The sequence below is a fragment of the Phyllopteryx taeniolatus genome, chromosome 6 (assembly GCF_024500385.1).
Source record: "Phyllopteryx taeniolatus isolate TA_2022b chromosome 6, UOR_Ptae_1.2, whole genome shotgun sequence".
Taxonomy (NCBI): domain Eukaryota; kingdom Metazoa; phylum Chordata; class Actinopteri; order Syngnathiformes; family Syngnathidae; genus Phyllopteryx; species Phyllopteryx taeniolatus.
In genome coordinates, this window is record NC_084507.1 from 24276184 (window position 1) to 24301500 (window position 25317).

The 25317-nt window shown below is 44.2% G+C and overlaps 1 protein-coding gene across 7 annotated transcripts in view; it reads left to right on the top strand.

The window, feature by feature from the left end:
• ano10a (anoctamin 10a) overlaps positions 1-18141 on the top strand; it is a 72284-nt gene extending 54143 nt beyond the window's left edge. For 4 of the 7 annotated variants that reach the window (XM_061777641.1, XM_061777640.1, XM_061777645.1 and 1 more), the window contains 6 exons: positions 1269-1424; positions 1514-1705; positions 2683-2811; positions 4622-4717; positions 10369-10485; positions 17749-18141. In XM_061777641.1, the coding sequence (XP_061633625.1) occupies positions 1269-1424; positions 1514-1705; positions 2683-2811; positions 4622-4717; positions 10369-10485; positions 17749-17796 (738 nt within the window). In that variant the 3' untranslated portion in view covers positions 17797-18141. Of the gene's footprint in view, positions 1-1268; positions 1425-1513; positions 1706-2682; positions 2812-3019; positions 3196-4621; positions 4718-10368; positions 10486-17748 lie in introns of those variants that run through there. The other 3 variants (XR_009789145.1, XM_061777642.1, XM_061777644.1) reach the window with 3 other exon arrangements.
• The last annotated feature ends 7176 nt before the right edge of the window (positions 18142-25317 follow it).

Sequence of the window (25317 nt, forward strand, 5' to 3'; positions counted from 1 at the left end):
ACATGGTGTGTACCAACCTAAATATGGACCAGAGGAAGTGAAGGAGAGAGTTGTCTCAGGAGATTAAAAAATATTATAGACATGTTAAAGGTAAAGGCTGTACGACCATCTCCAAGAAGCTTGATGTTCCTGTGACTACAGTTGCACATATTATTCCGAAATTTAATATCGATGGGACAGTAGCCAAACTACCCGGGCGTGGCTGCAGGAGAACATTGATGACAAAACTGAAGAGACTGATAATATGAATGGTAACAAAAGAGCCCAGAACAGCCTCCCAAGAAATGAAAGATAAAAGCCAAGGTCAAGGTCCATCAGTGTCAGATTGCACCATTCTTCGTTGTTTGAGCCAAAGTGGACTTCATGGAAGACGACCAAGGAGGGCACCACTGTTGAAAATAAATCCCAAAAAAGCTTCCGCTGGAATTTGCCAAACTGGATGTTGACAAGCCACACAGCTTGTGGGAGAATGTCCTTTGGTCAGACGAGACAAAATTGGAACTTTTTGGCAAGACACATCAGCTCATGTTCACGGATGCAAAAATGAAGAACACCAAGACAAGAACATTGTCCCTACTGAGAAACATGAAGGAGACTCTGCTATATTTTGGGCTGCTTTGTTACATCAGGAACAGGGTGTCTTGAGTCTGTACAATGAAATCTCAAGACTATCAAAGTATTTTCAGAAAGCTTGGTCTCTATCGTAGGCCATGGGTATCTCCACAGGATAATGACCCAAAGCACCCAGGAATGGCTAAGAGCAAAACAGTGGACTATTATGAAGTCGAATTCTATGAGCCCCAATCCAAATCCTATTGAACACCTGTGGAAGGAGCTGAAACATGCTTTCTGGAGAAAGCACCCGTCAAACCTGAGACAACTGGAGCAGTTTGCACATGAAGAGTCAGCCAAAATACCTGCTGAGATGCAGAAGTCTCATTGAAAGTTACAAAAAGAATTTGTTTCCAGTGATTGCCTCAAAAGTTTGCGAGAGAAAATATTAAGGGTAGCATCATTTTTGTTCAGTCCTGTTTCACGAGTTTTTTTTCTTTGAAATCATAATTTCAATAATAAAAGCAATGCCTGATTTTCATTGGTTCGTTTTCATTACATTTTGCTTTCTTCTGACCTTTGTCAGATTGAAGTTATTTCTGTGACCACTGTGGGGTTCTTGTTTCATTAATAGAGGGGTACCAACAATTTTGTCCACTCGTGTCAATAGTTTTTTTCTCGTCTTCCCTGATCTTTGTGCTCTTGTCTCTTTTAAGAATTTGGCAACCTTGTTGATCACTAGTCAAATCCTAAATCAGTTCATGGAAGCTTTCCTGCCCTACTGGCTTCAGAGGGGACGCAATAAGAGGATGATGATGGAGCTCCCTTTGAACGAGCAGGTGCGACTGGAAACTGACATGAACACTTACCTGGTAAGTATTCTTTTTCCAGCTTCCACTAACACTTCCGATCAAAGAGAATATACAGATGTAACGATCAATATCTGCCAACTTCCTCACAGGGTACATTTGACGACTACCTGGAGTTGTTCCTTCTGTTCGGCTACGTCAGCTTGTTCTCATCGGTTTATCCTCTGGCTGCCGTCTTTGTGGTTTTGAACAACGTCACAGAGATTTACTCTGACGCTTTCAAAATGTGCAACGTGTTTAAACGGCCCTTTTCTGACCCGGCTGCAAACATAGGGATCTGGCAGGTGAATTTCTTCTTCCATATTGCTTATCCCATCAAATCCAATTTTTTCAAATGCATTTCTCAATTTTCAGAACGTTGTTGATTAGACTTGAATTTTGATTTTTACAATGATTGAGGAATTATTGCCGATTAGACTCTTGAATTTTGTACTTTTTTTTTTCATTTGAATATTTAGCTTTACTAGGCTTTCATTTGTGTGTAATCATTTTTACAAAATGAAATGTTTGAGTAAAATAAAATGTCTATTTTTTCAAGTGCTTTTAACAATCATGAATGAAAAAGTTATGAGATGTCGAATTGTATTTTTTTTTTCTTTTTGTAGCTTGTAATGACTGGTAACAAATTCACAATATCATCAAAGCTAGGGCTGGGCGATAATTCAGTCAATATATATTGCGATAGACATGATCAATAATCAAAAAATCCATTTCCATCCAATTCAAGAATATCGCCCAGCCCTAATCCTAGCAAGTACTGATATTTTATATGCATTAAATGAGCATAAGCCGTAGACTAATAGATGATTAAATCACCTGGTTTAACGTAAATGTATTGTGTTTAACAAAATGAAACTTATTGTTCTTTTTTTAACATGCATTGGAATGGAATTTAAAATGTTCTTGATTACTTCTGTTGTATATCAAATTAGTTAAAATATGTTCATGCTGTCAAATAATTGACCATACTACAAATGACAAATGAGAAAGCGCTGATCGCTAAAAGGGGAAAGTGTAATGAGGTGTCCAAAAAAACAAAACTGTGGCTAAGATGGGAAAAATGTAATAAGGTGTTAAAAAAAAAATTTTAAAAAAATAAAAATACTATGGCTAAGATGGTAAAATGTCTTAGGTTGTTGTCACAAAGCAAATATTTACAAGTACTGAAGCGTATTACATTATGTCAACAATTAAACACGAAAGCCAAATCTTTCCAAACGCAATAACCAAATAGTGATTGTTGCTCTTTCCCTTTCTTTAGCTTGCCTTTGAAGCTATGAGCGTCATCGCTATTGTGACCAACTGCACACTCATTAGCATGTCTCCCCACGTCCGAGCTTACTTCCCCGACTCGGAGATGCATCTCATGCTGTGGACGGTGGCTATTGAGGTAATGCATCGTATAGGAAAGAACCTGAGTGGCTTTAAATAATTGACTTGACAAGAAAATATCAAGGCATCAATGGGTGGTGGTAAGGGCCAACAAGGACATGACATTATTTTATTTTCCCGAATTGATTCCCTTCATTTGTCCAGTAAATATATGTGGCTGTTGGAGGTTTTGTCCAAAATATTGATTTGTTGTTTTTGTTATTAAGTTATTAGCTCAAGATTCTGAACTGCACCCAACGATACTCACTACTGCTGTTCAAATACCAGGTTTTGTGATCTTAGAAAGTGACACCAAGATACAGTAAATCCTTTCAAAACATTTTCCACCATTCGTTTGTGACCTATGACCTGTACAGCCTTCGTTGAAAGGAACATTTTAGAGGTAAGTACAAATAAATGTGGTTGCACAAGGATGCACACCCAATTGTAACAGGCAGTGTGGCTGTGTTCAGAATGAACCACTCACATTGAAATTCATGTTAAATGGGAATCAGCAAGCACCTCCCACCATAAAGATTAAACCCAACTCAAGTTCAGATGTTCTAGTCGGCTTTTTCTGATGTTTCTAGAGCACAAGCCATGGTGTGCGGTCAGCTTCTAGACTCTAGGTGTTTAAAATCACCTATTACTTTCGAGGTTCCATGCGTGTTCGTTTTCGTGGAAGAACTACAACTATAATGATGCGTTACGAGTCACAACCAATTTATTCCTGACAGAGGAGTCTATACATTTTGCAGAGCTCTGGGTTCGTAACTATGCCTATCTTATCCTTAGCATTATAGAGTAGTCGAACAAAACTATCTGATTCTACCCCAGACTTATACAATGTTTCAAAAAGTGAACGTATGGAATCGCTGTCGTCTGATTGGTCCATGGTCTGATCCGACCTCATCGTTGCTCTGCAGAATGATGACCATTTGCCGCTGGCTCCAGACGCCGAATGTTTATAGTGGCTCCCCGCAGTCCTTTTCTTCCTTGACATCTGTTCTTTATTGTCTCCAGATACACCCTGATGGGGGGGGCTTTCCTGCAATAAACTCCTACCCCCTTATCTGATTATACTGCAATACACATCCTTGCTTACCTTCCAAACTAGTTACACCATGCAACTCTATATTATATTATATTACCTATAGAATTACATATTAGAATATAAAGTATTCTATATTACCTTCAAAAGGAATGGTCGAAAATGAAAACATTGAGTCAATGAGTCCTGATCTCAATCCAATTGAAAATCTTTGGGGGGGGGGGGGAGTTGAAATCTGCCATTGGGCAAAAGAACGCTGCAAATGTTCCAGAGCTTGAACAAATTGCAAAGAAAGAGTAGGAGAAACTATCACCTGAGAAGTACAAAAAGGTTATAGTTGGATACGAGAAAGGTTTGCAGGCTGTCATCGCTGCCAAAGGCTGTGCAACCAAACTTTGAGGGGTGCCAATATTACTGCACATGCTGTTTTCAATGTTCTTTGAAATTAATTCAAAGATCCTGATGATATAAATGTGTGCATTTCCATTTATTTTTGAAGATATTATACAGGTTATGCATGGTGGTGGCAGCATCATGAACAGGGGCTGTTTTTCTTCTGCTGGAACTAGCTGATTATGAACAGCTCAAAACAGCAGTCACTGTTAGCACAAAACAGTCATGCTTCTGCTAGAAAGCTAAAAAAAAAAGCAACAGCAGGAAAATCATACTCAAACATCTGAACTTATTTGGTGCTTTAAATGTTGGCAGTTGTGTTCTGACTCCCATTTAACATGAGTTTTAATGTCTATCCATTTTCTGTACCGCTTGTCCTCACTAGGGTCGCGGGTGTGCTGGAGCCTATCCCAGCTGTCTAGAGGCGAGAGGCGAGGCACACCCTGAACTGGTCGCCAGCCAATCGCAGGGCATATATTCGGTGGGTACGGAAAGTATCCAGACCCCCTTAAAATGTTCACTCTTTGTTATATTGCAGCCATTTGCTAAAATCATTGAAGTTCTTTTTTCCCCTCAGTAATGTACGCGCAGCACCCCATATTGACAGAAAAAAAGCAGAATTGTTGAATTATTTGCAGATTTATTAAAAAAGAAAAACTGAAATATCATTCAGACCCTTTGCTGTGACACTCATATATTGAACTCGGGTGCTGTCCCATTTCTTCTGGTCATCCTTGAGATGGTTCTACACCTTCATTGGAGCCCAGCTGTGTATCAGTATTATACTGATTGGACTTGATTAGGAAAGCAGCCACGCACCTGTCTATAGAAGACCTTACAGCTCACAGTGCGTGTCAGAGCAAATGAGAATCATGAGGTCAAAGGAACTGCCTGAAGAGCTCAGAGAGAATTGTGGCCAGGCACAGATTTGGCCAAGGTTACAAAGACAAATTCTGCTGCAATTAAGGTTCCTAAGAGGAATTGAGATTCTGTGGTCTGATGAGAGCAAGATAGAACTTTTTGGCCTTAATTCAAAGTGGCATGTGTGGAGAAAACCAGGTACTGCTCATCACCTGTCCAATACAGTCCCAACAGAACAGTGAAGCATGGTGGTGGCAGCGTCATACTGTGGGGGTCTTTTTCGGCGGCAGGGACAGGACGACTGGTTGCAATCGAAGGAAAGATGAATGCGGCCAAGTACAGGGATATCCTGTACTCGGCATCGAAACTGGGAACCGAAAAATTGTAAATTGGAACTGTTCCGGGAGAGCCGGATCTTTAGTCCCAGCTCCAATCGGTTCTCGATTCTCGATGCCCAACCCTCCTCTCGGGGAAAAGAACTTGGATTTTAAACATGATGATTCTGGAGGTATGATGCTACGTGCTCTGATCTACACTAAATGTATTGCAATAACAAATCGCCCAGCCCTTAAATTAGCATTCAATATTTGCTTTGAATGACAGTGAAGATGTATTGGAAAAAACGAACAGGCGTGAAACAGCATCCCTCAAACAACACACACTGTAAGTCAGAAGTTAGTCAGCATCCCAAAGTGCAGATTCTGCAGAAGATGCTAGTCAGCATTCCCATCAACAGTGATGATAGGGATAATCATAGTGTTAAACATCTGGTTACTCTAGTGGTTAAAATGTTAAAACAAGTCAGTTCATACCAAGTTGTTTTTCTGTGAGGAATTGAATGGTTCTTTCAGCCACTCCCCTCATAGTTTTCCACCTCCTCCAGTGACCCAAAAGGAAACTAAATGCCATCGGGTACTTCAGGTGAACTCTCATCGACCTTCCTTCCAGGAGTCAAGTTTACCATGGCAGTCAACTGTGTTAGCTGATGCTTTATTTGTTCCGTCAGTGCAAGCATGTGAAATTCAGCAGCTGAGAAAGAGAGAAGAGTACCAAATTGTTGTCTTTAGGGTTACACATTACATGCCAGTCAGTGATTAAAAAGAAAGAATCATGAGAAACAAGTGTTTGCAGGTTAGTTGTTTATGGTCCCATACAAACAACATTAAAGAGGAATGCTAGATCTGCAACTGACAGAAGTAATGATCAATACAAAAACATTGAAGCCGAAAGTTCAGTCGTGGGTAACTTACGAGAGCAAGGCGATGCAGCTGTAGACACTGGGCGTGATGATGAGGACTCCGTCGACCGGCGTGAGGGTGGAATTTGCCATCCATGAAACGGATTTAAAGAAACGAGAAATATGAGGAACTGCTGAATTCCAAGAACAATCAACAAAAATGTCAAATTTTCGACTTTTTTGTGACAATAAAACTATGCACAACCAATAATCATGTTTTATTTTCCTTGGAGAATATGTCCAAGGGGATAATCGTGTCGGTATTATTGATGGAACTGACTCCTGTGACCAGTAAGGAGATGACACAGGTGGCGGAAGTGACGGTTAGGACTCAGGAAGTGATGATCGGTAAGGAGTTGGTACTGCTGGCGCAGAGCATGACTGGGACTGCTGAGTTTTGGTTGAAGTCAAATTGGATTTTGATGGCAGTGATCTGGCCTGGTTGTCTTGAGGAACACCTTCCTCATCGCTTTCAACATCTGTGTCGCCCAAGTGGTGGCTATTAGTACAAAGGATGTATGCATCACTGCCAAAGAAAGTGTCACTTTTTAACATTAAAATCCGATTATTTGGATTTACATAGGTTTAGGTTTCCTTTTAAACCGTTGCGTTGCCGGCTCCTCGTCACTATCAGTCAAGCTCTGATGTCTGGCCGTTCAAAGATTTCATCTTCCGCAACCATGACATAATCACCTAAAATAAACATTTTTATTTTAGGTGATTATATTGGAAATGGAAAATAGGAAAATATTTACCGCACGTCTTTAACACTGGCACCACGTTTGGTCCAGTGTTTACTTGGTTTCTCGACTAATTTTTTGTTTTTTTTTTGTTTCTCTGTATTTTTTTAATTTCAATTTTTCCAGTTTGATACAGTGGTCAATATGTTGAGGCATTGCTGTACCAAGACTGTAGCACTACCAACACACACTGCTTCGCATCCAAAACCTGAACCACAACAAGTATCCTGTAAAGGAAGCAAATCAACAGTACACACAAAAGCCAAGCAAAAATGTATATTGCTCATGTCCTACACAAGGTAACTCAATGTGCTTTACATGACAAACATTTAAAAAAATATATATATATATATTTTAAAAAGCGATGAAATAAAAACAAATTTAAATGCTTATTTGCTCTTCCAAATCCCACAGCGGAGCCTGCTCCGGATAGAGGGTTACACGAATACAATGAGCGCTAGTTTGTAAGAATCAGATACGGATCAAGGATTTTTCTCCCACTTTTCTTTATCTGCCCCAGAAATCAATGGAAATTCCTAGGAAACCTCTTACCGAAACCTTGACTCTTTAGTAGACATTTCTTATGAGTTGATATGGAAATGCCACATTTAAACACGGCGGCGTCCGCTCGAGCCTTCTGTGCTTCTCACTTTGATGCTAAACTGAGAGCGCCACGACTTCAAACTTCACAGAAAGCATGAATGATAATCGACAATCATGTTTATGTAGTTTTCTATACGCTCCGATTCCTGTGAACGTATGATTTTCGATGCCGAAATCATGTGACATTTTCATCTTTGTCAGAAGGAAAATCTCAACCTAATTTAAAAATTCGAAAACTCGGTAGTAAAGGGATTTCCCGACTACAAAAATATTACATTCCACGAAACATTTAGAAAACGTGATTTTGGTGGACCTACGCTGTATTCACGTACTCATTTCTGCGTTCAAGAGACAGCATTAATGGTCCCTTCACAGATGTGTAAGTTACCCCACGCCATTGGCACTAACACAGCCCCATACCATCACAGATCCTGGCTTTTGAACTTTGCGTCCATAACAGTCCGGATGGTTCTTTTCCTCTTTGGTCCGGAGGACACGACATCCACAATTTCCAAAAACTATTTGAAATGTGGACTCGTCAGACCACAGAACACTTTTCCACTTTGCATCAGTCCCTCTTAGATGAGCTGGGGCCCGGAGAAGCCGGCGGCGTTTCTGAGTGTTGTTGATAAATGGCTTTTGCTTTGCATAGTAGAGTTTCAAGTTGCATTTGCGGATGTAGCGCCGAACTGTATTTACTGACATTGGTTTTCTGAAGTGTTCCTGAGCCCATGTGGTGATATCCTTTACACATTGACGTCTGTTTTTGATGCAGTGCCGCCTGAGGGATCGAAGGTCACGGGCATTCGATGTTGGTTTTCGGCCTTGCCGCTTACATGCAGTGATTTCTCCAGATTTTCTGAACCTTTTGATGATATTATGGACCGTAGATGATGAAGTCCCTAAATTCCTTACAATTGTACGTTGAGGAACATTGCCCTTAAACTGTTCGACCATTTTCTCACGCACTTGTTCACAAAGAGCTGAACCTCGCCCCATCTTTGCTTGTGAATGACTGAGAAATTCAGGGAAGCTCCTTTTATAGCTCTGGCTGGGGCATTCAAGAACAGTCACAGAGTTGTTCTGAAGCCACTCCTTGGTTATTTTAGCTGTGTGCTTAGGGACATTGTCTTGTTGGAAGGTGACCTTCGGCCCAGTCTGAGATCCTGAGCACTCTGGAGGATATCCCTGTACTTGGCAGCATTCATCTTTCCTTCGATTGCAACCAGTCTCTCTGTCCCTGCAGCTGAAAACCACCCCCACAGCATGATACTGCCACCGCCATGCTTTACTGTTGGGACTGTATTGGACAGGTGATGAGCAGTGCCTGGTTTTCTCCACACATATCGCTTAGAATTAAGGCCAAAAAGTTCTATCTTGGTCTCATCAGACCTGCGAGTCTTATTTCTCACCATCGTGGAGTTTTAGCAAACTCCATGCGGGCTTTCATGCGTCTTGCACTGAGGAGAGGCTTCCTTCCGTCGGGCCACTCTGCCATAAAGCCCCGACTGGTGGAGGGCTGCAGTGATGGTTGACTTTCGAGAAATTTCTCCCATCTCCCGACTGCATCTCTGGAGCTCAGCCACAGTGATCTTTGGGTTCTTCATTACCTCTCTAACCAAGGCTCTTCTCCCCTGATTGCTCATTTTGCCCGGACGGCCAGCTCTCGGAAGTGTTCTGGTCGTCCCAAACGTCTTCCATTTAAGGATTATGGAGGTCACTGTGCTCTTAGGAACCTTAAGTGTAGCAGAATTTTTTTTTTTGTAACCTTGGCCAGTTCTGTGCCTTGCCCACAATTCTGTCTCTGAGCTCTTCAGGCAGTTCCTTTGACCTCATGATTCTCATTTGCTCTGACATGCACTGTGAGCTGTAAGGTCTTCTATAGACAGGTGTGTGGCTTTCCTAATCAAGTCCAATCAGTATAATACTGATACACAGCTGGGCTCCAATGAAGGTGTCCTAACCATCTCAAGGATGATCAGAAGAAATGGACAGCACCTGAGTTAAATATGAGTGTCACAGCAAAGGGTCTGAATACGCTATGTTTCAGTTTTTCTTTTTTAATCTGCAAAAATTTGGGGGTGCTGTGTGTACATTAATGAGGAAAAAATGAACTTGAATGATTTTAGCAAATGGCTGCAATATAACAAAGAGGGAAACATTTTAGGGGGACTGAATACTTTCCGTACCCACTGTATGTATAATATTGATGATTACATCTTACAGCAAATGAAAATGCATAATTCACTGTCCAGAAACTACAATATTGTGTAACAAACAATCAAAAAATGACAATGTTTCAAATGTAAAGGTTTAACAGTTTTAATGTAGAAATTAGGCAGGAATTACCCCTCTGAAGAGTATTTTTCCAAGTGTTTAATGAATCTCTATAATGTATGAGTGTTGAAATAAATAGAATTTTCGAGCATATTCAAATTTCTTGAGATGAGATTAGATGACCTGTATATCAAGCAAGTCTTAAAACAGAGCTTTCAGAAATGGAAACCATTTTATGACAACTGCCTTTTCTGTTTTTACAGCTGCCCCCAGAAGTACACTCTGCCATGACATTTTGTTATTCAGTATTTTTATAATTATTTTGTCATAGTGATCCCTTCTTCCAAGTCTTCCAAGTGACATAAGATGAAATGGCCATGTAAAATATATATCCTATGTTAACTGCAATTTCAGCACGGACTGCTGGCCTTCAAGTTTGTCCTGGCCTTCCTGGTTCCAGATGTTCCCAAACATATTGCGATCAAACTGGCTCGTCAGGATTTTGAATCAATGGAGGCACTCAAAAAAAAGGTAAAACTACTACTCTTTTATAACTCGGGTTTCTACGGTTGCTAAATTCAGGCCATAAGTTTTGTTTGAATTGTTTTTTTGTTTTTATTTTTAGGTCATTTCAAGGTATTTTACTATTCTTTGTTTGCTTTCATGGATCATTTTGATTCATAAGATGTTTTTTTTTGTTTTTGTTTTTCTTTTTGGCTCCATTTTTCCAACTCATGTTTCCTGTTGGTTGAGTATAACTGTTAGCTTGTCAGACTTCTCTCTGCCTGCCTGAATTGCTTTGGCACATCCGTGTCGTTTGAATGGAGCAAGTGCCGAGAAGCTTCAGCGAAGCTTATCGCCCACAGACTCTCTCAGGAAACGGAGAGGCAGAAAAAGGGTGTGGCACTCTTAGTTGGAGTTGCATGCAGTAGTCAAGGAAAGCTTTCATCTGTTCTCATTCTCCGTCCCATCAGTGGCAGTCAAACCATCTCGTTTGGCAGGAATCTCTCTTTCCTTCCGCTTTACGATCATAGGGTCGCTATTTTATTCTTCAATTCTCCACCCAAGGCTCAAAATGTTTTCTTTTTTTCCTTTGAGGAGCAGTTCTGCTAATCAATGACTTCATTTGAGTAACAACTTTCTAATTTTGAGGAGCAATTTTTATTGCAGGTTATTCCCACAGGGACCTGAAGCAGCGGTTTTATTAAACAATAAAAATATGCCATTATAACAGCGGAGTTGAATGCAGGGCTGCAGGCTATCGAATATTTAGTTCTCCAGTATCCTACAGAAAATTGCGTCGAATAATCAAGTATTCACATAAACTACATTTTTGCTTGTTTAAGGAGCAATTATGAATATAAAAGAAAAAAAGTAAAACATGTCACTTCATAATGACCGACCAAACTGTTACCTTTTTGATATAATCAACAGTTTTTGTGCATTAACTCCCATTGTGCATTTTATTGTCTCGAAACAGTTTCAGTGGGACAATTTCAAACACAAGCATAAATCAATTTCAGTTTAAACCTAGCATTTCTTTAACTTAATTAAATTAAATTAAATTAATTAGCATTAGGCGGCACGGTGGACGACTGGTTACAGCGTCTGCCTCACAGTTCTGAGGACCGGGGTTCAATCCTCGGCCCCGCCTGTGTGGAGTTTCCTATGTTCTCCCCGTGCCTGCGTGGGTTTTCTCCGGGCACTCCGGTTTCCTCCCACATTCCAAAAACATGCATGCTAGGTTAATTGACAACTCTAAATTGTCAATCCCGGATGACCAAGCTTCTCACCCTATCGCTAAGGGAGAGCCCGGACACCCTGAGGAGGAAACTCATTTCGGCCGCTTGTATCCCCAATCTTGTTCTTTCGGTCACGACCCACAGCTCGTGACCATAGGTGAGGGTAGGAACATAGATCGACCGGTAAATTGAGCTTCACCTTGATGCTTAGCTCCTTCTTCGCCACAACGGACCGGTACAACGTCCGCATCACTGCAGATACTGCACTGATCCGCCTGTTGCGCTCCCGTTTTATTCTTCTCTCATCGGTGAACAAGACCCCAAGATACTTGAACCCCTTAACTTGAGGAAGGATCTTATTCCCGACCTAGAGAGGGGAGGACACCTTTTTCCGACTGAGGACCATGGTCTCAGATTTGGAGGTGCTGATTTTCATCCCAGTCGCTTCACACACAGCTGCAAACCATTCCAGCGAGAGTTTGGGATCATGGCTTGATGAAGCCATCAGAACGACATCATCTGCAAAAAGCAGTAACGTGCTACTGATGTCACCTAAACTGGACCCCCTAAACACTCCGTCTCTGCCTAGATATTCTCTCCATAAAGGTAATCAACAGAATGGGTGACAAAGGGCAGCCTTGGTGGAGTCCAACGCTCACCGAAAACGAATCCGACTTACTGCCGGCAATGTGGACCAAACTCTGCCACCGGTCGTACAGGGAGTCCGGTACCCCATACTCCCGGAGCACCCCCCACAGGACTCCCCAAGGTACACGGTCAAATGCCTTCTTCATGCCCACACAGCACACATAGACTGTTTGGGCAAACTCCAATGCAACTTTGAGGATCTTGATGAGTTTGTAGAGCTGTTCCACGGCCAGGAAGAAAACCACACTGCTCATCCTGAATCTGAGGTTCAATTTCCAGACAGACCTTCCTCTCCAGAACACCTGAATAGACCTTACCAGGAAGGCTGAGGAGGTGTAACACACCATCCGGTTCCCCTTCAGGGTCATTGTCCCCAAAGTCCACGCGATGTTGCAGAGGTTTATCAGCCAAGACAGCCCCACAACATCCAGAGCCTTTAGGAACTCTGGGTGAATCTTATCCAACCCTGGGGCCCTGCCACCAAGGAGCTTTTTAACCACCCCAGTAAATTCAACCACAGAGATGGGAGAACCCACCTCAGAGTAGCCAGACTCTGCTTCCTCATAGGAAGGTGTGTCGGTGGAATTGAGGAGGTCTTCTAAGTATTTGGCCCACCGATTCACAATGTCCCAAGTTTCCACTACTTCCTCAGCTGGGACACCAGATGGTGGACCAGATTTTCCTTAAAGCCGCCCGGAAGTCGTTCTCCATGGCTTCACCGACACCCAAAGTTGCAATCCAGCCGGTATCCATCAGCTGCCTCCAGAGTCCCACTGACCAGAAAAGTTTGATAATACTCCTTCTTCAGCTTGACGGCATCCCTTACCGCTGGTGCATCCACGACAGGCACTGACCACCTTACAGCCTCAGTTGTGGCCTCCTCAACAATGAAGGCACGGCACATGGTCCACTGGGACTCAATGTCTCCTGCCTCCCTCGGGACGTGTTCGAATTTCTGTGGGAGGTGGGAGTTGAAACTCTATCTGACAGGGGACTCTGCCAGACATTCCCAGCAGACCCTCACAATACTTTTGGGTCTGCCAGGTCGGGCCAGCATCTTCCCCACCATCGGAGCCAACTAACCACCAGGTTGGAATCAGGAAGTCCAATGACACAGCCACAAAGTCAATCATCGAACTGCGGCCTACGGTGTCCTTGTGCCAAGTGCATGTATGGACACCTTTATGTTTTAACACTGGTGTTTGTTATGGACAGTCCTTGACGAGCACAGAAGTCCAATAACAAAACACAGCTTGGGTTCTGATCGGGAGAGGCCGTTCTTCCCAATCACGCCCTTCCAGGTCTCACTCTCATTACCCACGTGAGCGTTGAAATCAATCGATCAGTATGCCCAGACCTGCTTGGCGCCACTCACCATGCGCAACTCCAGAGTGGAAGAGAGTCCAACCCCTCTCAAGTAGACTGGTACCGGAGCCCAAGCCGTGTGTCGACGCGAGCCCAACTATGTCTCGCCGGAATTTCTCGACCTCACAAAAAAGCTCAGGGTCTTTGCCTGCCAGAGAGGTGACATTCCATGTCACTAGAGCTAGCGTCTGAAGCCGAGGATCGGATCGTCAAGGTCCCCACCTTCTGCTTACGCCCAGCTTTCTTCGCACCCAACGCCCTTGGCCACTCCCATAGGTGATGAGCCGATGGGAAGGAGGACCCACGTTGGCGCTTTGGGCTGTCCCTAGCCGGGCCCCATGGGTGCAGGCCCAGTCACCAGACGCCGACCGTCACTGTCTGACAGTTGGGTTTGCACAGTGTGGCATTATCAAGAATCTGTCAGATCACGGCATTGTATTCGTTCCACATGACGTCACGTGTCTTCTTCTTCTTCTTGATTTCCGGCAGACTGAGCATGTTTAAGTGCGTGGTTGCCAGAGCCAAACCCTAAGAAATACATTCAAATAACTAATATTGAAGCTATAATTTATTCACGAATACAGTTATAGAGTAATGATTATGTTGTGCAATTGAACAATATGCAGAATTATTTTCATCCTTTTACATAATATACTGCAATAACTGTGATGTTTGTGAGATAGTTTACAAAATATGGAAATTCAGACAAATTGTTATGGACATGAATTTCTATAGGTTGACAGCTCTGGAGTCATAGCCATAAGTGCAATTTTACTAATAATTGGCAGACTAATTTCTTCCAGTGTTTGGGTTTTTGGCCTTGGGTTTCTCATTTAAATTGTTTTGGTCTTGGTCAAGAATTTTCATGTCGGTGCAACACTCATTTTGAGATAACTATATTTTGAAATACCTGGAAGGAAAAGGAGCTTATTTCTTTGTGATGCTAATAATTGTTAAATAAACCTTCAGATTTATAATGTAAAGCAATTTAGTCTGGTCCAGTTTTATACATTTATAAACTTAAATATTATAAATATGGAGTCATTGAATATTGACATTGGGGAGGGAAAAAGATCACCCAGCACTATTAGCATGGATAAAGAATTCACTACTGGGATTTCATCGACCTAATAAAAGCTTTTGATACTGTAAATTATTATATTTTCTTTCCTGCTTATCCTCACTAGGGTCGCGGGCTCCTGGAGCCTATCCCAGCTATCTTCGGGCGGGAGGCGGGTTACACCCTGAACCGGTCGCCAGCCAATCGCAGGGCACATAGAAACAAACAACCATTGGCACTCACATTCACACCTACGGGCAATTTAGAGTCTTCAATCAACCTACCACGCATGTTTTTGGGATGTGGGAGGAAACCAGAGTTTGGGATTTGAACCCCGGTCCCCAGAACTGCGAGGCAGATGTGCTAAACAGCCGCTCACCGTCCCGGCACATTATAAAATATTAATGAATAAATTAGCGATATGGCTTTAGAGGTGGCGATATGGAGTAACGTCTACAAAAGTCTGTTTTCAAGCTACCAAAAAGCAATACGATTGATCTTTTTTTCTTGTTTTAATAATAATTAAAAAAACTGTTTTTTAACCCGTCCTGTTCGGCTGTTAGGTCAAGCAGATTGGAGACTTTTATGCTGGAACAGTTTTACTGTGCAATCGTGGAGTTTTATATATATATATATACACTGCCACTGTAGTCTTTGTATTGTGGAAATGGATGGACGGATGGATGGACTAAATCAGTGTGGCATGCATTACAATCGCTAACCAATTACAAACGACCATCCCCCCCCAAGCTGAGAACAATAAAGGACAAGCCGACGACTTCTGATTGCAGACTTTAAAAGGACACTTTCACACCCCAAACCCACCCAGCAGCACCACTGACCATCATCACACCTCTGACTCCCCCTCCTGCGTTGACCATTCACAAACAGGAGGTGAGATGCATCTTCAAACTACAAAAGATCAACAAAGCGGCAGGCCAAGACCTTGTGTCCCCATCCTGCCTCAAAGTCTGCGCAGACCAGCTCGGTCCAGTCTTATATCTTCTATACATCTCTGGAACTGTGTGACGTACCATCCCGTTTCAAACGCTCCACCATCATCCCAGTCCCCAAGAAACCTGCAATCTTGGGTCTGAATGACTACAGGCCTGTCGCCCTGATATCTGTGGTTATGAAGTCCTTTGAACGCCTCGTGCTGGACCACCTCAAACACATCACAGGTCCCCTGCTGGACCCCCTGCAGTTTGCCTTCCGAACAAACAGGTCTGCGGATGACGCAGTCCACATGGGACTGCACTTCATCCTAGAACACCTTGACAGCACTGGGACCGATGCGAGGATCCTGTTCATGGACTTCATCTCTGCTTTCAACACCATTATCCCAGAAATCCTCTCCTCCAACTTTCTCCAGCTCAGCGTCTCGCCTGCCATCTGCCAGTGGCTTTATAGCTTTCTGACGGCCAAGACACAGCAGGTGAGGCTGGGGGACACCACCTCATCTACACGCACCACCAGCACTGGAGCGCCCCAAGGTTGTGTCCTCTCTCCGCTGCTCTTCTCTCTCTACACGAACGATTGCACCTCAACGCACCCAGCTGTCAAACTCCTGAAGTTTGCAGACGACACCACAGTCATTGGCCTCATCAAAGACGGTGACGACAGGAAGTGGAGCGGCTGGAGCTGTGGTGCGGCCGACACAACTTGGAGCTGAACACGCTCAAGACTGTAGAGATGATCGTGGACTTCAGGAGGCATCCTTGGCCACAGCCGCCCCTCATGCTGTCCAACTGCCCTGCGTCAACAGTCGAGACCTTCAAGTTCCTGGGAAATACAGTCTCTTAGGACCTGAAGTGGGAGATCAACATCAATTCCATCCTCAAAAAGGCCCAGCAGAGGATGTACTTCCTGTGGCTGCAGCAGTGGTCGCATCAGTCCTCTATTCATCCATCACAGTCTGCTTTGGTGCTGCTACAAAAAAGGACAAACTCCGACTGCAATGGAAATTCAAAACTGCTGAAAAGATTGTTGGTACGCCCCTACCCACCCTTGAGGATTTGCACACTGCCAGAACTAAGACAAGAGCATCCAAAATCCTCTTGGACCCTCCTCATCCACATCTTCCAGCTCCTTCCCTCGGGAAAACTAAAACAAGCAGACATTCCAAGAGCGTCTTCCCTTTCGCCATTAACTTCTTAAACAGTTAACTTACAATTCCATTTAACATGCTGCCAATTTTGTCTTGAGATTGTTGTTACATCTCTGTCGGGCCAATTATATATTCCTCGTGCACTTACTGTAGTAGTCTGGCCACCCTGCACCACTTGCATATCTGTTGTTGACCAATACTGGCTACTCGTGCTTGAGAAGTATCTGCACCATTTGCACAATTGACAATGTCCCAGATTATTCCACTACTAGTCACTTTAAACTGCACAAATTTCTTGAAGCCTCTGTGCCAATTTCACAATGGTCACTGCACCAGACTGTTGCTATTACTCATTTCAAACTGCTCTAATTGCTTGAGTACACAGCATCATTTTGCACAATTGACCCAGAAAAAGAATAATAATAAAAAATTGAACCGGTATTACTACATTACTGGTAATCCTTTATTGCTCAGTGACTGTGTTTTTATGTTTTTATGTCTGAAAAGTATTCTTTGTCAATTGACTGTCTGTCGTACTAGAGCAGCGCCAACTACCGGAAACAAATTCCTTGTGTTTTTGACATACTTGGCAAATGAAGGTGATTCTGATTCTGAACCTAGGTTTTGTCTTTGTCTTGGAGATGCTAAGATATCCAGAGTCATCTAGACCAGGGAGCTTTTCATGCTGTAAAGAATGTAGACCAACTTTCAAACCTATTAAGACCGATTAAGAAAGCAAGGAGGATGTCGGATCGCCATCGCTTTTCTGCTGATTATTTTAAGTTTTTAAAACCGCATACAAACGACTCAATGCACAAACAGGGCAAAAAATATATATTTTGAGTTTAACTGCTGTTTGTCCTGTGTTTCAGAAAATGCTTCAAGTCCCATTGCTAAGACCTGCAAGTGAAGAGGAGTGAAGAACAAACACACAATGATGACCTCAAAAGACAGCATTTATGTCTTGAATTCAGATGACATGAAAAATGTATAAATGATAACATGCTGCTGTATAAAGGAAATTGCTGTAATAAAGGCTGAATATATATATATACATATGAATATAGGTATTGAATATTGAATATATGTTGGGAAAATGAAACTCAAAACAAATTGCATTTTTATCTCGTGAGCTTACTTTTGATGAATCTTTGAAAAAAGAAAAAAATCCTCGTGCATGGACATTTTATTGTAATCATTGCTCAAAACACAGCCTTTCATATTCATGTTAGTGGAAATATTAAAAATGATTTGGTTGAATCAAATGCTTTGAAGTCACTGTATTTTGAGCTACATCGCTGTATGTTGTGTTTGTTTTAGGGACATCTAATTGGCAAATGTGCTACAGTTAGTTCGTAGGAGGTGTAGATAGTTAAGAGCAAAAGTAACTTTTGAAACCCAATCGGCCAGAAAATATGTTTAAGAGGATATTCTCAGGGTCCTGAATTGATCGCAACTGGACTGTTCTGTTTGTCTCAGAAGATGTTGAATTGTCTTCTAAGACCTCTCCTCCTGGGGGCCTGGCTGGGCACAGCCCGAAAAGGTAACAGTGATTCCCCCTTCCCATGGGCTCACCACCTGTGGGAGGGGCCATAAGGGTTGGGTGCAGTGTGAGCTGGGCGGTGGCCGAAGGCGGGGACCATGTCAATCCAATCCCAGGCTACAGAAGCTGGCTCTAGGGACGAATGTCACCTCTCTGGCAGGGAAGTAGCCCGGGCTGGTGTGTGAGGTTGAGAAGTTCTGACTAGATATAGTCGGGCTCGCTTCCACATACGGCTTGGGCTCAGGTACCAGTCCTCTTTAGGGGGGTTAGACTCTCTTCCACTCCGGAATTGCCCACGGTGAGAGGCGCCCAGCAGGTGTGCCGTCAAGCTGAAGGAGTCCTATCGGGCCTTTTTGGCCTCTGGGACTCCTGAAGCAGCTGATGGGTACTGGTTGGCCAAGTGGAATGCAGCTTTGGTGGTCGCTGATGCAAAAACTTGGACATGGGAGGAGTTTAGTGAGGCCATGGAGAACAACCGCCGGACGGCTTCGAGGAAATTCTTGTCCACCATCCGGAGTCTCAGGAAGGGGAAGCAGTGCACCATCAACACTGTGTATAGTGAGGCTGGGGGACTGCTGACCTCGACTGGGGACGTTGTGAGTCGGTGGGGAGAATACTTCGAAGACCTCCTCAATTCCACTTACACGCCTTCCCATGAGGAAGCAGAGTCTGGGTTCTCTGAGGCGGGCTCTCCCATCTCTGGGGTTGAGGTCACCAAGGTGGTTAAAAAGCTCCTCAGTGGCAAGGCCCTGGGGGTAGATGTGATTCGTCCGGAGTTCCTAAATGCTCTGGATGTTGTGGGGCTGTCCTGATTGACACACCTCTGCAACATTGTGTGGACATTCGGGACAGTGCCTCTGGATTGGCAGACTGGGGTGATGGTCCCCCGGGTACTACAGGGGTATCACACTCTTCAGCCTCCCTGGTAAGGTCTATTTAGGGGTGCTGGAGAGAATCTCAGATTCACGAGGAGCAGTGTTGTTTTCGTCCTGGCCATGGAACAGTTGACCAGCTCTACACCATTGGCAGAGTCCTCGAGGGTGCATGGGAGTTCGCCCAACCAGTCTACATGTGTTTTGTGGACTTGGAGAAGGCGTTTGACCGTGTCCCTCAGGGAGTCCTGTGGGGGGTGCTTTGGGAGTATGGGGTACGCCTGATACGAGCTGTTCGGTCTCTGTACAACCAGTGTCAGAGTTTGGTCCGCGCTGCGGGCAGTAAGTCTGACTCGTTTCCGGTGAGTGTTGGACTCCGCCAAGGCTACCCTGTGTCACCGATTCTGTTCATAACTTTTCTGGACAGAATTTCTAGGCACAGTCGAGACGTAGAGGGGTTCCGGTTCGGTGGCCTCCGTAGTCCCGTAAACCGGCCACCCGGAGGAGGCCGCAGGGACACAATGCCACCCCCACTGCCCCTCGCACCCAACCATCAACGCTCCCCACCCCACCCCTAGGAGAGCAAGACGCCCCCCCAACCAGCAGGGCCCCACAATGCAGCCAATCCCAGCCCAAGGGCGAGACCGTGTCCCTTGTTTGGTGGAAAACAGGGCAGATAGGGGTGTCCGACAAGGGAATTATAAGGAGGGTGGGGGAATCCAGAGTGCAGCCGCAGGTCATGAGAGGGGAGCCCCCACGCCAAGCAGCCATCCAGCCCGAGGGGCCTGGCCTCAGGGGCACCGCCATGAGGCTATTGAAAACCCAGCTCCCCCCCCCCCCCCCCCCCCCCCCGTTATTTTGCCTGCCAGGTCCCCGATTGGCAGTCATTGGCCCTACTCTGTTGTATCAGTGCCCCCCGAGTCGTGTGGTGCATTAAAATCTGTAAAGGCCAGTGAGCCTGGTTTGGGTGGGGGCAGGGTTGCCAGGTACTGCTGCCGAACAGCCAAACCCCACCCACCTAAAACCCGCCTCCCCCCCAGAGATGGGTGTATGTGGTGCATTAAAAGGACGGGGATGAGTGTGTGTAATGCATAAAAATCTGGGGGGGGGGCAGAGAGTGCGGAGGGGCAGGGCGCCTGGACCAGGAAACAGCACTGACTTACTCGGTCGTACCCGGTCTGACAACCCAACCCCGACCCCACGTCAGCTCCCCAAGAAACCCTGAATATGTGTATGTGCCCGGATGTGACAAGTGAAAAAAAGAAACAAATATTTCCAGTGAATGGTGAAAGAGTTTGTTCAGTGAGTGATTAAGAGGCATGGCTCCTGGAGGTCGGGCCCGTCAGGCACGACAAGCACAGACAGAGAGGGCCGCCCCACCGCGCAGCACCGACCCCAAGGCGCAGCAGTCAAAACATGCCAGCGTACTCTCATCGGTTCAATATAGTTTTCAAAAAAATTCAATCATTATAAAAAGAATAGTTTCATGAAAATTCAGCGTGAGGGTGTGTGTGATGAGGAACCGCTAAGGTTAGCCTCTTCTCCTGTTTGTCACTTCTTGTCGCACATTCCCTTGCCGTCAGACAGTCTGTTCAATGCGAGAATACGACTGCTATGCTCTGTTTTCAAGTGATCTAATGTAGGTCACACAGACAGTGAACTAGGGGACAGCTACTGCAGCAGCCTTGACATTTAAATCCAAGCTTTTGTCCTCGTCAAAAGAAGGAAAGTGTAGAAATTCGACAAATAATCACTAGGAATGAGATGGAGACTATCATTGAAACAAGAAATAGAAACGTGGAAATAATGGGGATTGCCTCATATTCTGTTGACCAATGAACAGCTGATGGATTTTTCGTTTGCTCATGATGAAGCATCAAAAGACACTTGTTTCCTGAGAAATACACGGCAGCCATGATCCCTGTCATGTGTATAATTTTACTCGAAGGCTTTGGCAATGCTCTATTTATTCCACTTGGTGCCAGTGTCGAGCCACGGAGCAGACATGTTTTCCAAGAGGCAATGGGAAAGCGCAAGACATCTGAAGTAATCTCATACACTGTCTGCTTCCTCCCTCTCTTTCTCTCTTTTAGAGGTCAGGGAGGTTCCGTATGAATTCTGTTTTGAACTGTCTCACTATATCGTTACGTCCTACATAATGTTCCAGACTCTACCTAACATTTGGTCAAGGGTACATGCGAAAAGTAGGCAAGTAGCTTCTTTTTGGTTAAAACAACAGGAGACATTATACTTGCTACATATCGTATAATGCAAAGCGCCAAATTATGATCTTGTACAATCATCCCAATGGATACATACATGTTTATAATGTTGCCTGTTTTGTTATGACTTCATGATGAATCTTGGTTTCCTCCCAAAATTGTTTGAAATGCCTCGTGGTAATGAACATGACTGGTCTTTCAACACAAAAGCTTGATTATTCAGGCAATTATATACATTATTTATGGATCATAATTGGTCCAAGAAGTCTCTTTTTTAATAACCATGAAGATTAATTTCATAGAGTACATGGAAAATGTGGCCAGCGCATTCCCATTTTCATGGTGCAGCTCAGATTGAAGTGTGTACCTACTGCTAACTCTCCTCTAATGGAAGCTCGGTCGTCTTCTGTCACATTGACATTGGGAGCGTTGTCGCTCCTGTAAAAACTGGACAGTTACCTTAATCCTACCACACATCGGCTTCTTGTTCTGATTTATATTCATAAGAGACACCTGTTATGGAAAAGTAGCTTATGGGGATGCGCTTATAATTATCAAATATAATTGGAGTGACCTTCACTGAGACAGCTGTACTTTTTGTAGCTTCTAACCTTAAGTTGTTGATTTAGCGTATGATAATCCATAGTGGGTGATGTATGTTCTAAACCTTCCATTGCAGTGTGGTAGATTACATGCTGCTCCTCAGACAGCTTGACAGTTTTTGATTAATAACATCTTATTAAATACTTAACTTGGTCTTCTAGAGGCACTATGCCTGAGACAGAGACAAGCAAGCCTCTATTCTCCCTTTAATTCTGATCTTACTGAAACAGGGAGAGCAAAGTGATTGCACAGATACATACAAGGCGCTAACACATTGCAGTACCATGCAATGTTGATAGATTGTGTGTCCAGGAGATCAGGTGGAAGGGCAGTAAGGCGAGAGGTTTACGGACAGGGTTGAAGTTATTTTACCATGGTGCAGATGGGAAGAGAAATGGAGTCAGGCGTTATTTGAAAAGAAGAGTTGGCTAAGAATGTCTTGGAGGTGAAAAGAGTATCAGATCGAGTGATGAGGCTGAAACCTGTAATTGAGGGTGTTATGTATAATGTGCCCGCGACCCTAGTGAGGAGAAGCGGCTCAGAAAATGGATGGATGGATGTATAATGTGATTAGTGGCTATGCCCCACAGGTAGGATGTTACCTAGAGGCGAAAGAGAAATTCTGGCAGGAGCTAGATTAAGTAGTTTTGAGCATCCCGGACAGAGAGAGAGTCTTGATTGCTTCAGATTGTAATGGACATGTTGGTAAAGGAAACAGAGGTGATGAAGAAGTGATGGGTATATTTAGCATCCAGGAAAGGAACTTGGAGCGACAGATGGTGGTAGACTTTGGCAAAAGGATGGAAATGGCTGTTGCGAACACTTTTTTTTCCAGAAGAGCCAGGAACATAAAGTGAGCTACAAGAGCGGAGGTTGAAGCATGCAGGTGGATTACATCTTGTGCAGACAGTGTCATCTGAAGGAGGTTACTGACTGTAAGGTAGTGGGAGGGGAGAGTGTGGCGAGACAGCATAGGATGGTGGTGTGTAAAATGACTCTGGTGATGGGGAGGAAGATTAAGAAGACAAAGACAGAGCAGACAACCATGTGGTGGAAGCTGAGAAAGGAAGAGTGTTGTGCGGCGTTTCGGGAAGAGGTGAGACAGGCTCTCGGTGGACAGGAGGAACTTCCACAATACAGCCAAGGGGGAGGCAGGAACCACGGGCCTCTGTTGTAGGCGGGCCTGCAAACAGTGGTGGGGAGGGGTGCATGAGAGGTGGCGGATCTGCTGCCGTTGCAAGGGGCATGAACATTGAAGGTAGAAGAGGGAAGGTAAACCCCTTCAGACTGGGATCAACGGAAGTGGCAGAGGGTCCTCCTGCTGGGACCTTCACGGCTGGACCAGGAGGCGCATGTAGTATTATTCTCAGGGCCAATGGCTTTGGCTCCTGAGGGCCTCCCTCCTTGGCAGGGGCTCCCCCCGGAAGTGGGCTCATGTCTTTTGAGAGTCCTCCATTTGGCTCGAGCCCTGCTCAGGTGCAGGAAGAAAAAGATCACCTAGCACATATATATACTTTGTATATATGCTTTATGCTCTAGTGACTAATGACCGACCAGCGTATTATTAGCAGGGCAGCCAGAACAAGAGCTATTTTTACAAACAGCACTCTGTCCCACTTGTTATGGCAACCAGAGCGCGCACTATAGTCGATGGTGGGAAACTGTCAAATAAGTCGCTGTTGAGTAGGTTGGGGACTGTGGCCTGGCACGCCTGTATCTTCTGCTCCTGTCGCATTTGCTTCCACTGGGTCGGGACCTGGAGTGTCTGCTCCAGCTGCATTGGAGCACCCACTCCTGTTCCCTCTGCAGAGATGCTAGGAGATGCATCCCCTGTTTCTCCCATGGGGGTGGAATTCTTTCCCATTCTTGCTTGATGTACAGCTTCAGCTGTTCAACAGTCCGGGGTCTCCGTCGTCATATTTTGCGCTTCATAATGCGACACACATTTTCAATAGGAGACAGGTCTGGACTGAAGGCAGGCCAGTCTAGTACCCTCACTCTTTTACTACGAAGCCACGCTGTTGTAACACGTGCAGAATGTGGTTTGGCATTGTCTTGCTCAAATAAGCAGGGGCGTCCATGAAAAAGACGTTGCTTGGATGGCAGCATATGTTTCTCCAAAACTTGTATGTACCTTTCAGCATTAATGGTGCCTTCACCGATGTGTAAGTTACCCATGCCATTGGCACTAACACAGCCCTACCATCACAGATGCTGGCTTTTGAACTTTGCGCCCATAACAGTCCGCATGGTTCTTTTCCTCTTTGTCCTGGAGGACACGACGTCTACAATTTCCAAAAACAATTTGACATGCGGACTCGTCGGACGACAGAACACTTTTCCACTTTGCGTCAGTCCATCTTAGATGAGCTCGGGCCCAGAGAAGCCGGCGGCGTTTCTGTGTGTTGTTGATAAATGGCTTTTGCTTTTCATTGTAGAGTTTCAAGTTGCACTTACGGGTGTAGCGCCGAACTGTATTTACTGACATTGGTTTTCCTGAGCCCATGTGGTGATATCCTTTACACATTGATGCTGGTTTTTGATGCAGTGTTGCCTGAGGGATCAAAGGTCACAGGCATTCAATGTTGGTTTTCGGCCTTGCTGCTTACATGCAGTGATTTCTCCAGATTCTCTGAACCTTTTGACGATATTATGGACCGTAGATGATGAAATCCCTAAATTCCTTGCAATTGTACGTTGAGGAACATTGTCCTTAAACTGTCCGACTATTTTCTCACGCACTTGTTCACAAAGAGGTGAACCTCGCCCCATCTTTGCTTGTGAATGACTGGGTATAAAAGGAGCTTCCCTGAATTGCTCAATCATAGCACCCACCTGCTTCCAATTCGCCTGTTCACCTGTGGGATGTTCCAAACAGGTGTTTGATGAGCATTCCTCAACTTTCTCAGTCTTGTATGCCACCGGTCCCAGCGTTTTTAAAATTCTAAGTTAATGATTATTCGCTAAAAAGAATAAAGTTCATCAGTTTAACATTAAATATCTTTTCTTTGTAGTGTATTCAATTAAATTTAGGTTGAACATTAATTCGCAAATCATTGTATTGTGTTTTTATTTGTTTAACACAACATCCCAAATTCATTGGAATTGGGGTTGTAATACAACAGTATAGCAGCTTATTTAAAATTTTACTTTGCTGAAACATGCATACTACCATACAAGCACAAACAAATACTGCAATGC